Raw genomic sequence first — 12,722 nt, forward strand, 5'->3', positions numbered from 1 at the left:
GCACGCAGATCACAAGACTTCCTGTCCAATTACTTCAATGAAATAAATAAAACAATGACTCGCAGCATACTGTTTATATTTAATAATTTTTTTTAGTAATAAAAAGCTTAAATAGTCTTCATTTGAGCCATCAATTCCTCCAGACTGACGTCATCCTGGACAGTCTGGCTTTGAGGGCTCTGTGGAGTCCCCTCGGAATGCTTTTCTCCACTCTCATAAGCCAATCTGAGACCCTGACTGCTCTTCACGGGAGATTTCTCCTCTACAGACTCATTCACCACCTCAATGCCAAATTCATTGTCCTCATGGACAGGTTCATTGTTGACTTCCGCTTCAGCTGGAGCCTCGGGTTTGGGCTTCAGGTCAAACTCCTGCTGACGCTGGACACAGAACCGATCGTCGCAGCTTCTATTGGGCCGTAGAGTGATTTTAGGGAAGAAATCATTGAGAGCACTGTAGCCGAGGTAGTCAGACACCTCGCCAAATCCCAGAAGGTACTTCAGGGTGTTCTGCACTAGCATTCCCGCCACAATTCCCATTGTCGTCGGCAAACTAGCTGCACAGACCCCATCTCGCTTCAGTGTCTTCTCATCGATGTTCTCAGCCACAATTAGTGGAGGAGCACAGGCAAAGCAGGCTGTCTCACCTGGTTTGATGAATTGAATGTGTCCGGAAACAGCATTCTCAGACACTCCAGATTCATACCAGTTGAGATTGAGCTCATTGCAGGCTGTATTGATGGCCATTCGAGCTTCAAAATTATCCACACAACTCAGCACCAAGTCCACCGGGGACTTTCCGTCCATACCGCCCGTATTGATGGTCTCCATGAACCTATCGAAGGATTCCACGAGAGTTATGTTGTAGTTATTGGTCAAGATCTCAACGTCCGGATTAATGAAACTCAGTGTCCTAGCAGCTGCCTCAACCTTACTCAATCCCGCCTGATCGGGCGTGTAAAAGAGTCTATTCATATTGGCTAGCTCAACTTTGTCATAGTCAAAGAGGATCAACTTCCCAATCCCACATCTTGTCAGCATATCAGCTGTTACACTCCCAACTCCACCAACACCCACAATTGCCACACTTTTCAGCCGTATCCTCTCGTAATCCGTCACAATCCCCATCCTCTGCAGAGCCATCAGCCTGAAAAATACCCCATTTAACTACCTTCATCCACTTCCAGGTCAAGATTCCTTACCGACTGTATGGATTGGAATCCACAACTTCTGCAGACATTTTTTCAATCTTTTCCCTGGCTCCTGCATTTTGATAATGTTTGAGCTCACTCTCCAGGGATGCTACTTTCTTCTGCAACTCCTCAATACTGCTCATTGTGTGGGAAACTTTTAATTTTCACAAAAATCTAGGAGCGCAAAATACCTTCCCTTTCACTCTGTTGACGTGGTCTTTTGTTGTTTTCAGTGCATGCAGCTGAAATATCGTCGATTAATCGTAAATATCGTTGATGGAAACATTTGAATTTATCGGCAGTTGTTCCGCCATAAGTGGGACCAGTGGGACTAAATGTTTATTTATTTATTTATTTTGATGTACCGGGTTTTTTTGCCATTTTGTACATTTTTCGGTTTACAAATTTATTATTCAGATTACATTGTGTATGAGAAATATGTCCATTCAGACACTTCAGTCATTTGCACCGGGCGGGACTCGAACTCACAACTGTGACAGTCGAGCCGGGGGTCAACCGCCCAAGAGAGGGACTAAATGTAAAATTGAAGTTCTAAAAAGGCGGTAAGATCAGGGGGGCATAGTCATACACAGAGTACTCGGCACTTTGGGGAATTTGCTTAAATGTCACGGTGTTTTTTTCACATCACAGCTTTTTAATTGTATTTTACTTAGTACATGGGATGTGATTGAGTGTAAAAATTATTGTAATCCCAAGTTTTAGGGTCATTTTCTTCCTTTTCTCTTACGGGTCGTACCCTGACTTGTATTCTGACTTAGTCTTTGACTTTCTTTACAAATTCTTTTTACATATTGTTCAGTCTTGCAGAACTTTCTTGCAGCAGCTGCGTAAGTTTTACCTTGCACAAGAACGAAATCGGCAATGTTCTTCTGAGTACTCTCTTGTATGGGAGGTCCTCTTTTATGACGTTTTACTGGCGAAGATTCGATATTATAATCATAATCACTAGAAGATTGTCCTGGATCGGTACTTGATGATCGTCCTGGTTCCTCAGAAGATGTTTGAGAAGAAGGTTGAGATAGGACTTCTTCCTCTACATTTTCAGCTTCATTGACGTCACCAAAATCAAGCGTGGTATTCTCAGTAAGCTCTGCACGATTCCAAAACTTGCTGGTTATAAGATTGAATAGCAGTTCAGCAAACTTCTCGTTTTCAAGCCCAGGATCCGTAACATTAGAAAATTGAGACCAAACTTTCTTTCTCAAGATTTCAACAACTGCTATCGGATTGATTAACTCCATCTTAGGGCACAGCACTTTTTCGTATTCACAGAGCACACTAGTTCTTACACTTGTGAGGTATTCAAAAGAATGAACAAAACACAGAAAAAATTACCCTTTTATATCCTTGTACTATCGTAGGCACAACGATATAGCTGTCAGTTGTTCTGCTCTGCGGCATCATGGCTTATTGACATACACACACACACACACACAAACATCTTGGACTTTTCACGCTAGGTGGGCTTGGTACTTCTTGTAAATTGTTGTAAATTGTCGTAAGGTAGTGCGATAGTGGGTTGTGTTGTGGGCCGGAAAGAGTTAAATATACCTACCTATTTTAAAGCTTATCCTAGTGGAGAATTCACCTTTAATCTCAAAGATGTCCTATCTCTCCGCCTCGATGCTCTACTAGAGACTGAAAGTCTCACAAATCACGTACTTAATTACTGAACATCAAATCGCATTATTCTAGCTAACTATCCATCCATAATAATATGTGCCTAGCCACATTGTATTTAAAAAAAAAATCAGAAAATAAATATTTATAGAAAATAAAAATATTCTTTTTGCTTAGTATAACTAACTGAAAAATACTAGGTACTGACTCGGTACCAATACACAAAAAAATACTTAGTATAAGTAGTCGAAAAATACTCGAAAAATTTGTTGAAAATTAATGAGGAAAATCAAGTAAATTAAAGTAAATGTACTCAGTATAAATGTCGACTGACTCACACTACTGATGAGTATTTGGGACATTTCATACAAAATCTACTATGTATATTATATGGGCATACTAGTTTCATACTAAGTATTACTGTGTTATCACACTTGCACATTAAAATTTTAATATGATTCACATTTGTCGCTGGTGAGAGTCCAAATGTGTAATTTGTGTGTTTGAATCATTTTATATTCAAAATTTGATCTATTTGTTGATAAAAAGGTAGACTTGGCCCGCAAAATTTGATATAAATTGATATATAGCATTAATGCGAAAAATTAATGCGATTTTCTCTTTAATTTTTTAATGTGAAAAATATTTATGCTTTAGGTAAATTTAAACTTATTTTTGCAGGCCAAGTCCACTTCTTTATCAATAAATAGAAAAACCCCAAAAATTAAGTGGCTCAAAGACACAAATAACATATTTGGACGCTCACAAGCGACAATTAATGTGAATCACATTAAAATTTTAATGTGCAAGTGTGGTAACGCCGTTATGTCCTCTACACATTGGGAACAGTTTTCGTCAAAAATGCTTTTTTTGGGGATTTCAGGGTGAGCCATCTCCTCTATGCAGATGATTTGGTTCTTTTTGGATCTTCCGAAGAAGAGCTTCAACGCACACTTGACCGATTTGTAAATGTTTGTGCCGAAACAGGTATGAAGGTGAACGACAAAAAGTCGGAGGTAATGGTGATTTCCCGAGAATCTGTGGAATGCACTCTACATGTTAGTGGAGCCTCATTGACACAGGTGAAGAAGTTCAAGTATCTCGGGGTGTTATTCACGAGTGATGGTAGGATGGAGGCAGAACTCTCGTCGCGAATCGGTCAGGCTTCTGCAGTAATGAGGGAGCTTGGCAGAAGCGTGTTGAGGAAGGTCGAGCTTAGTCGATCGGCTAAATTATCGGTTTTCAAAGCTGTGTTCATTCCTATTCTCACCTATGGTCATGAGATTTGGGTAATGACCGAAAGGGTAAGATCGCAAGTACAAGCTGCCGAGATGAGGTACCTTCGAGCGGTAAAGGGAATCACTCGTAGAGATCGAGTGAGGAATGTGGCCGTTCGTGAGGAACTAAGAGTCGAGGAGCTGCTTCTTCGGGTTGAGAGATCACAACTTCGATGGTATGGACATGTTCAACGCATGAATGAAGAAAGATTCCCCAGAAAAGCTATGCAAGCCATTGTGAGGAGACCTCGGCCTCGAGGCAGACCTAGGACAAGGTGGCTGAATCAAATTCAGAATCTTGCCTTGGAACGCCTCGGGATCGAACTCGAACATCTTCCTGAAGTGGCGGAGGACCGACAGGCGTGGGCTGCTAGATTGGATGTCATGGGCCCGCGACCCCAATAGGGATAAGCGGTTGAAAATGAATGAATGAATGAATTCTTTTTTGAAAGAAATTGCCTGCAATGCTATGGGTCGAAATGTCAAAATTCTGTCAAAAATGCAATTTTTGACGAAAATTGCTCCCAATGTGTAGAGGCCTTTATACTCAGTACATACTGAGTTTGTACATAGTAGATAGCCGGCCGGGATTGCTCTAATAAGAACAAATCCTGCACTCAAGAGCAACTCAACAAAAGGAGAATGGTCAAAAGTATATGGGCGCTGGTCCCGGAATCGCCAGAAACGAGAGTAGGCGCATTTTGTAGGTACTGATATAAGATTAAAAAATTGCCGGAACCCAGGACGATAAACGCTGGGAGTCCTCGTATAAAAGCGTTTATCCTTCCGAAATATCGCTGTTTTGACAACGAATTACTCAAGAACGACTAAAGCGATCTTGATGAAATTCGGTATACGATCAATATAATACTTAAACTTTTTATTCGTGCATACCACCCCCTCCCCCCACCCTCTATTCTTATAGCCCCCATATACAAAATGAGGCCATTTTATCTTCCGACTTCTTTCTGAGAAGAGGTACAATGCTGAAATACGGCATGCGAACAAGGCTTAAAGAAAACTTTTTAACCATACATACCGAACCCTTCTTCCATCATTCCTTCTGGTAGCCCCCATACAAAATGAGAGCATTTTACCTTATAATTCCTTTCTGAAAGGAGGTAAAAAGCTGAAATTCGACATGGGAACAAAGCTTAGGGAAGACTCTTTAACTTTGCATACCATGCCAACACCCACCTGTCTGATAGTCCCAATATAGAAAGAATTCCCTCGCACAAATTGTTATTAATCCTCTGAATTGCATATTAGTACAACTTCTGTAGACAATAAATTGAGAAGCAACTTCAAAACCTTGATTACAATATCAAAAAAAATCACCTCTAATGCCAATTAGATTATATAACGAGGATGTTTCTTTCTTTCACGTACCAACAGATCTTAATGAGGCGAAATATGAAATATGAAAAATCTAGAAAATGATTGATAACGTTATTACTTATTCAATTTTTTCATTCATTCAAGCTCGATCAAAAAATTCTTCGTGTGGATTGTTGGAAATATCTCTTCTCAAAAAGGAGTTATAAAGTAAAATGCTCTCATTTTGTATGGGGGCTATCAGAATTGAGGGTGATGGGAGGGGGTGGTATGAATAAATAAAAGTCTAAGTAATACGCTGACCCTATACCAAATTTCATCAAGATCGTTTTAGCTGTTCTTGCGTAATTTGTTGTCAAAATAGTGATTTATCGGAAAGATAGAGGCTTTTTACAAGGACTCCCAGCGTTTATCGTTCCGGGTCCCGAGAATTTTTTTTAATCTTGTACCAGTATCTGGAAAATGCGCCTACTCTCATCTCTGGAAAAAGATGAATCGGTGCCCATATATACTTTTGACCATTCTTCCTCCTACCTAAGAAATAATTTTTGTGCTCTAGAACTGTTTCTCCATAGTTTAGAACATTGGTCCCAGATCAAAAGTTGTTACCTATGCCAATGTCTATCCAATGACATAGGTCCCGTTCGTGGCGATTCCGGGACCGGATTTGACCATTCTCCTTTTGGAAGCTTTTCGTCGCGGTTTCACTTACACTGTCTCCAATTAGAAACTTTCTCTTGTCTCCATTTGGATTAATTTGTTTCCAATAGAAGCATTTTACGCTCGCGTATTTTTCTTGTATTTAAGAAGTTTTCAAATTATATCTAAAGAATTTTCACTAAAGAGTAACATTCTAAAAGAGTCAAGGAGCAAATTTATGTAATTCTCTTCAAAAAAATATGAACTTAATGTGTTAAATCTTCTGTAAAAGTTAAAGCGTCTGGAAATGGTTTTGAATTAGGACAATTACTTTTGCAAAGGATGGATAAAATTAATATGTTCTATTATGATAAATGTGCATTCAGAGTTTCAAATTTGATCCATCCTTTGCAAGAGGATCAAATTTGGATCAACTTGATCCTTTTATTTTTACCACTGAATATGAACATACATTTCTCTAACGTGTAGAGACCATTAGATACTTTGGTATTTAATTTTTTTAAACGAGACGCTCTGAGCAAAACAGGCGTATCATTTATGCATTTCTCAATTAAATAGTCCACTTTTGCTCTGAGCGACGCAAAAATGATCTTCTCTTTATGTTAAAATACTGTAGCAATCCTAGAATCCCCAACTAGGGTTAGCATCGGTAATCTGTCTCAGATCCGGTAACGCAGGCCTCTTGAAGGATTTGATGACTCGATTCGACCTTTAAATTTTTTTAATGGTTAAACAATTAAAAAATTATAAGGAAAATAGCTGTTTTATTTGGCATAGTCACTTTTAAAAAGTCATCCATTACAAAATTATTTCATTCTTGAAGCTTCTGTTGAGTTCTTTGTGCGGCAAAACGATTGAATTCAGTAGGATCATCTCCGCAGGAACGGTCACACAGCATCCGAGAATCGTGATTGACGGATTCAAGCGACCGTCGTTGTTGAACAGCGGCAAATTGTCCATTTTTGCAAAGGGTTTATTGGGATCAGGGTCAGATGGAGTGCCCTCAACCCTTGCCCAAGCTCCCACCACAGATCCCCTACCAACGATACTGTGCAGAATGAGCGTATGATCATTTACCACAGCATTATCTAGAATGATGGATTCGCGAATTCGTACCCCAGCTCCAATTGTCACTCCAGCCCCGATAGAGACATTTGGGCCTAGAGTGGCATCAGGATGCACAGAGGCACTTGGGTGGATGTAGACATCGGGATAGATGGTGCAACAAATGCTTCCGTTGACCGACTTCAAGTCACTATTGGCCAAACGGTCGGGTCGCGTGTTTCTGTACAGTTCCAGGTAGTGTCGATTGGCGTAAATGGCTGATCCAGCAGTCTTAATTTGTGACCACCAGTTAGTCACTGGTAGCGCAAATAACTTTCCAGTCCCTGCAAGGGGTGTTAGGATTTCCTGTTCCCACTGAATATGACCCTGATCCTTGCTTGCTCCGTTATTCAATCTGAAAGTTAAGTAGGATTCTTCATCCTTGCGTTTTCTTACGAACAAGTGTATATAAGTGCCTCATTAGGCTTTTATCTAAATATCGAAATATTAGGAAATGGGATGTTTATGTATAAGAAAACTTTTGCGAAACCCAAAAAAAGTTTGCGGAACCTGAGAAAATTCGTGTAAAATTAAAAAAAAAACTAGGACATTTTTTGCAAAATCCAAGAGAAAAGTTGCACGGAATCTGAGAAAAATAATGTGAAACCTAATAAAACAAAGAGAATTCACACGAAACCCATGAACATTTTCGTGAGAGCTAAGAAAGGTTTCGTGGAACCTGAGAAAAGCTGTACGAAACTTAAGAAAATTAAAACAAATCACAGAATCCAAGAAAATGTCTCGGAACTTGTAGAAATTCATGTGAAACTTAAAAAAAAAGCGATAGCAAAGCATCCCAGGCTTTGTGAAATGCTCGAACTCGAGACTTAGAAACCTCAAAAGTATTTTCGCATCATCATTTTAAATCGATTCATAAATCACTCAATAGATTCCATAAAATAGTTTATAGACTAATAAAAATTATATTGGAACAAAAATTACTTATCGATAAATAACCGGTTCATTGCCGGTTCACAACCGATTTTAACTGATATATATTAAATCACTCAAAATATTTCCCAAAATACACCTCAGGAGTTATTTAATTGAATTTCGTATAAAAATTGTTTATCGGTTATGAACCGGTCCATTATCGATTGAAACAGGTTCAGTTTTATAGGAAATTCCAAGACCTTTCGAACGAGCCCAAATATGACCCCATTTGCTAGATAAATGCGCTCTCTAGTGTCTTTTTAACCTTTGACCTTGAAAAACCGTTATTAGGAATGGTTCAACGGGATTTTCTAAAAGGGGTAACTCACTTCGGGGAACTCGAGCCAATCTGAACAGGGAACCCACGGGGAACCCGGGGAACTCACGAGGAACTCGTGGAACTCACGGGGAACTCGGGGAACCCATACATTTTTCAGGGAACTCACGGGGAACTCATTATCTTTTTTTTGGGGAATCCGGGGAACTCATGTATTTCTTTAGAGAACCCGGAGAACTCATATATTTTTTCAGGGAATCCGGGGAACCCATGTATTTTTTCAGGGAACTCTCAGGGAACCCGGGGAACTCATACACTTTTTTTAGGGAACTCATGTATTTTTTCAGGGAACCCGGGGAACCCATACATTTTTTCAGGGAACCCGGGGAACCCATGTATTGTTTTTAGGGAACCCGGGGAACCCATGTATTTTTAGGGAACCCGGAGAACTCTTACATTTTTTTTAGGGAACTCACGGGGAACTCATGTATTTTTTCAGGGAACTCAGGGAATCCATACATTTTCTCAGGGAACCCGGGAACTCGAGCCACTCTATTTGCATATGAATAACCCTTTGAGATTTTCGTATATGAACGAAATGTCCGCCTGCGTAATCTCTAAAACATATCCAAAAATGAAAAAAAAATCGCACGACGCGTTTTCGAGCAATCCCCAAAAAAACATGGTTTTGTAGGGGAAGGGGAGGGGTGGGGGGAAATGAGGGGCATGTTAACGATCCTTGGGTCGACTTATGGGGGGTCCCCCGAAGGTCCCAAGTCTCTATCTCTAACCGTTTGGCCTCTAGAGCTGGCGACAGTCGGACGGACAGACGGACAAACAGCGTGACGACACTTCTCAAAAATCGTTTGAAACGTGAAGATTTGTTGACAAAAGTGGTCTCCGGGGGATGGAAAGTGAAAATTTTGGGGTGTGAAACAAATCGATACTGCTCTCTTTGTGGAGTTCGAGCAGTAAAATCTTAAAAGAAACTTATATGAGAACCGAAGAGCGTCGGGGGTGTAGGGTAGCTCACAGAAAAAACACAGATTTTTCCCAAAGCTTTCGGCTCGGACTCCGAACCTTCCTCAGTGGCTGGGCGGGAAAGAGTCTAATTTATTTTTGCTCTGTATAATATCGTTTTTCAAAATTACTCAAATCTTGAGATTTCCTAGCTTTTTCAGGAGGTCTGGGTGTTCACAGGGCATGGGATTTAGGGACTGTACTTTAAAATAATTTTACTTTTTCACGAATTTTTGTGAAAACTTAAAAAACTTTGGTGAAACCCAAGAATACTTAGAGTTTTTGCGAAACCTAGAACTTCTAAGAAATTTACGGGACAGGAGATAACAATTAGGCGTCTCGTCTATGAATAATGCACAAAATTGGGCGTGGTTTCTGGAGAAGTTGGGTTAACATCTTTTTGGGAGTGGCTAAAAATTTCTTTCTCTTATTGAATACGCATTTTCTGTTAACACAATATTTCTTCGATATAACGTTTCTATTTTGCTGAAAAATTTTGTTTTTAAATGTAGATACAGTGACCCCTCTCTTATTCCGATCGGAGTTATTCGAATGACATCTTGATGACCTCATTTAATGCATGAAAATGAATCAATCTGAAGGTTTTCTTTAATTTAATGCATTATAAAAACAAAGAATTCTCTAATGCATTTTTAATTAATTGTTTGATGCTTCCGGCATACCTGTTTGATCGGTCAAATTTCATGAAATCAAAATTCGCGTCCCTTTCTTGCTCAAAAGACTTGCGTCAATTTATTCCACTCTGTCTTACTCAAAATTGGACTGAACTAAATTTAATTTGGTGTGATGTTCAAAAGAAGAAGAAGAGTGCGAAGAAGTAGGATGGACATATGCAAAGCTTTTAAGAAAGAAAGGATTGTGAATTTTGACTTAATGGAATTTTCCTGATCTAAAAGGTGTGCCAGAGCCAAAAAAAATTTAAATTTAAAAGATTTGCATACGTCTATCCCACTATTTCGCACTCAAAATTGGACTGACGTAAATTTAATGTAGTGTGATGTTCAAAAGAAGAAGAAGAGTGCGAAAGAGTAAGATAGGCATATGAAGATCTTTAAAGAAGGAAAGAGACACGAATTCTGATTTCATGAAAATTTACTGATCTAAAAGGTGTAAAAGTAAAAAAAATCATCTGAATTCTGAATAAAGCGGCCAATATAATGGGAATTGTAAAAAAGGTTATGTCGACTTGGTCTATAAATAAATTTATACACAATTGCGGACAATACATAAACAAGTGCCGCAATGAATCTTTGAAAATATTATATTAACTTAAGTTTTACTGTAAATTATAAAATGGGCGTGGCCTAAGCATACTTGAAGGCAGAGCTAATTTAGAAATTTAAATATGATGTTGTTTTGAAACTATATTTTTGTAGTGGACTTTCGGTTCATGGAAGAACTTATAATTGCTGGGGAACGTGATCAGATTGAATTTCAAACTAATTAATTTTCTATAATGGGCATTAAAATGGAATACTACGCCACTGGCGTGGGGGTCTGCATTTAATGACTTACCCAGCATAATCTTGCTGCTTGGAGTGGAAGATTGTGGCCATAAGGGGAAAGACATCAGTTGTGCAGACATAGACGCCACAATTGATGAATGATGAGATAAATGAACTGGGTTTCTCCACATAATGATTAACTACGCCGGTCACTTTGTCCAGCACAAGACATCCATAGTGCAAACTCTGTTGCTTTGTGGCTTCTGTGCTCATGATGCTGATAACAGCATCGGCTCCTCGGCTCTTGTGGAAGTCATAGAGTTCCTGCAGAGGGAAATCAGCACAGACATCGCCGTTCAGGACGAAGAATGCTGATGGATTCCCAGCGCGAATTTGGTCGCGGAAATGATACATTCCACCGGCAGTTCCAAGAGCTGTAAACTCTTGGAGGTAGCGGATGTTGATGTCATAGAGATTCTGCATGTCACTAATGAAGTGAGACATCTGAGCGGTGGGATAGTATCCAATGATGAGGATCTCCTTGACGTCCTTCATGGAGAGACAAGCTTCAATGTGATGCTGAATTATTGGGCGACCAACGATGGGAAATAAAGGTTTCGGCACATCCAGTGAAAGAGGCCGGAACCTTGTTCCCTTCTGAGGACCACCAATTAATATTACAGCTTTTAACATAGTTTTTCACAGGATTTTCACAAGATTTTCACACAAATACAACGTCATCAACAATTGAATGTCAAAAACATATGATTTCCCTTTAACCAATCAGAAACCTTTAAAACCGATTAATCGAAAAAAAATCGGCTCCAAAGAAGCATTGTGAAGTTAGCAACTTATTCCTAAAATTCGTAAAATTTGAATTGGAAGAAGTGTTTTAACGGATATGAACACATGTTCCATTTTCGAATTTAATTAATTTTTATAAACTTTCTACAAGTTATTTTCTAATAAAAAATGTAAGGTTTCTTACATGTAAAGTTTCTTAAATGTAAAGTTTCGTAATTGTTCTCAAAGGTTTTACTGTGTTATCACATTTGCACATTAAAATTTTAATGTGATTCACATCTCACATCTATTGTCACTGGTGAGAATCCAAATGTGTAATTTGTGTGTTTGAATCATTTAATATTCAAAATTTGATCTATTTGTTGATAAAAAGGTAGACTTGGCCCGCAAAATTTGATATAAATTGATTTATAGCATTAATGCGAAAATTTAATGCGATTTTCTCTTTAATTTTTTAATGTGAAAAATATTTATGCTTTAGGTAAATTTAAACTTATTTTTGCAGGCCAAGTACACTTCTTTATCAATAAATAGAAAAACCCCAAATATTAAGTGACTCAAAGACACAAATAAGATATTTGGACGCTCACAAGCGACAATTAATGTGAATCACATTAAAATTTTAATGTGCAAGTGTGATAGCGCCGTTATGGTGTCTATACACTATAAGAAGCAATTTTCGTCAAAAATTGCCCTTAACTCTTTCGTCTCTTTTGGGACTCTGAGTACCCAAAGCAGCATATGAATGTTCTGTGAAAAACATTGTTTTTTTTTTATTATTCAGAACGGATAAAAATCCAATTTTTGTGGATGATTACAAACTATAAGGTTGTCGAAATGTAAGATTTTTTTTGTAGGACCTCAATTAATTCCTGAGCGTAGATATTTTTGATTAAAAAATTATGAAATTGGCTTGCAGCATATGCTGCGGTCCGGAAAGAGTTAAAAAAATCTGATGTTTCTGCCTACTAGGATATTGGATTTTTTTAAAGGCATTTTTTAAAGAAATTGCT

At 38.6% G+C, this 12,722-nt stretch overlaps 2 protein-coding genes across 2 annotated transcripts; both read right to left on the reverse strand.

Moving 5' to 3' along the window:
• Positions 1-61: 61 nt before the first annotated feature.
• LOC129805857 (ubiquitin-like modifier-activating enzyme 5) lies at positions 62-2,598 on the reverse strand. Its single transcript, XM_055854078.1, has 2 exons — positions 1,202-2,598; positions 62-1,146 (listed from the first exon to the last, which is right to left on the reverse strand). Exons 1-2 carry the CDS (start codon positions 1,333-1,335, stop codon positions 108-110), a joined length of 1,173 nt encoding a protein of 390 aa, XP_055710053.1. The 5' UTR covers positions 1,336-2,598; the 3' UTR covers positions 62-107.
• A 4,251-nt stretch (positions 2,599-6,849) lies between these two features.
• On the reverse strand, positions 6,850-11,687 carry LOC129805858 (mannose-1-phosphate guanyltransferase alpha-A). Its single transcript, XM_055854079.1, has 2 exons — positions 10,976-11,687; positions 6,850-7,564 (listed from the first exon to the last, which is right to left on the reverse strand). The coding sequence occupies exons 1-2, from the start codon at positions 11,596-11,598 to the stop codon at positions 6,904-6,906; spliced, it is 1,284 nt and encodes a 427-aa protein (XP_055710054.1). The 5' UTR covers positions 11,599-11,687; the 3' UTR covers positions 6,850-6,903.
• Between the last annotated feature and the right edge of the window lie 1,035 nt (positions 11,688-12,722).

The sequence above is a fragment of the Phlebotomus papatasi genome, chromosome 3 (assembly GCF_024763615.1).
Source record: "Phlebotomus papatasi isolate M1 chromosome 3, Ppap_2.1, whole genome shotgun sequence".
Classification (NCBI taxonomy): domain Eukaryota; kingdom Metazoa; phylum Arthropoda; class Insecta; order Diptera; family Psychodidae; genus Phlebotomus; species Phlebotomus papatasi.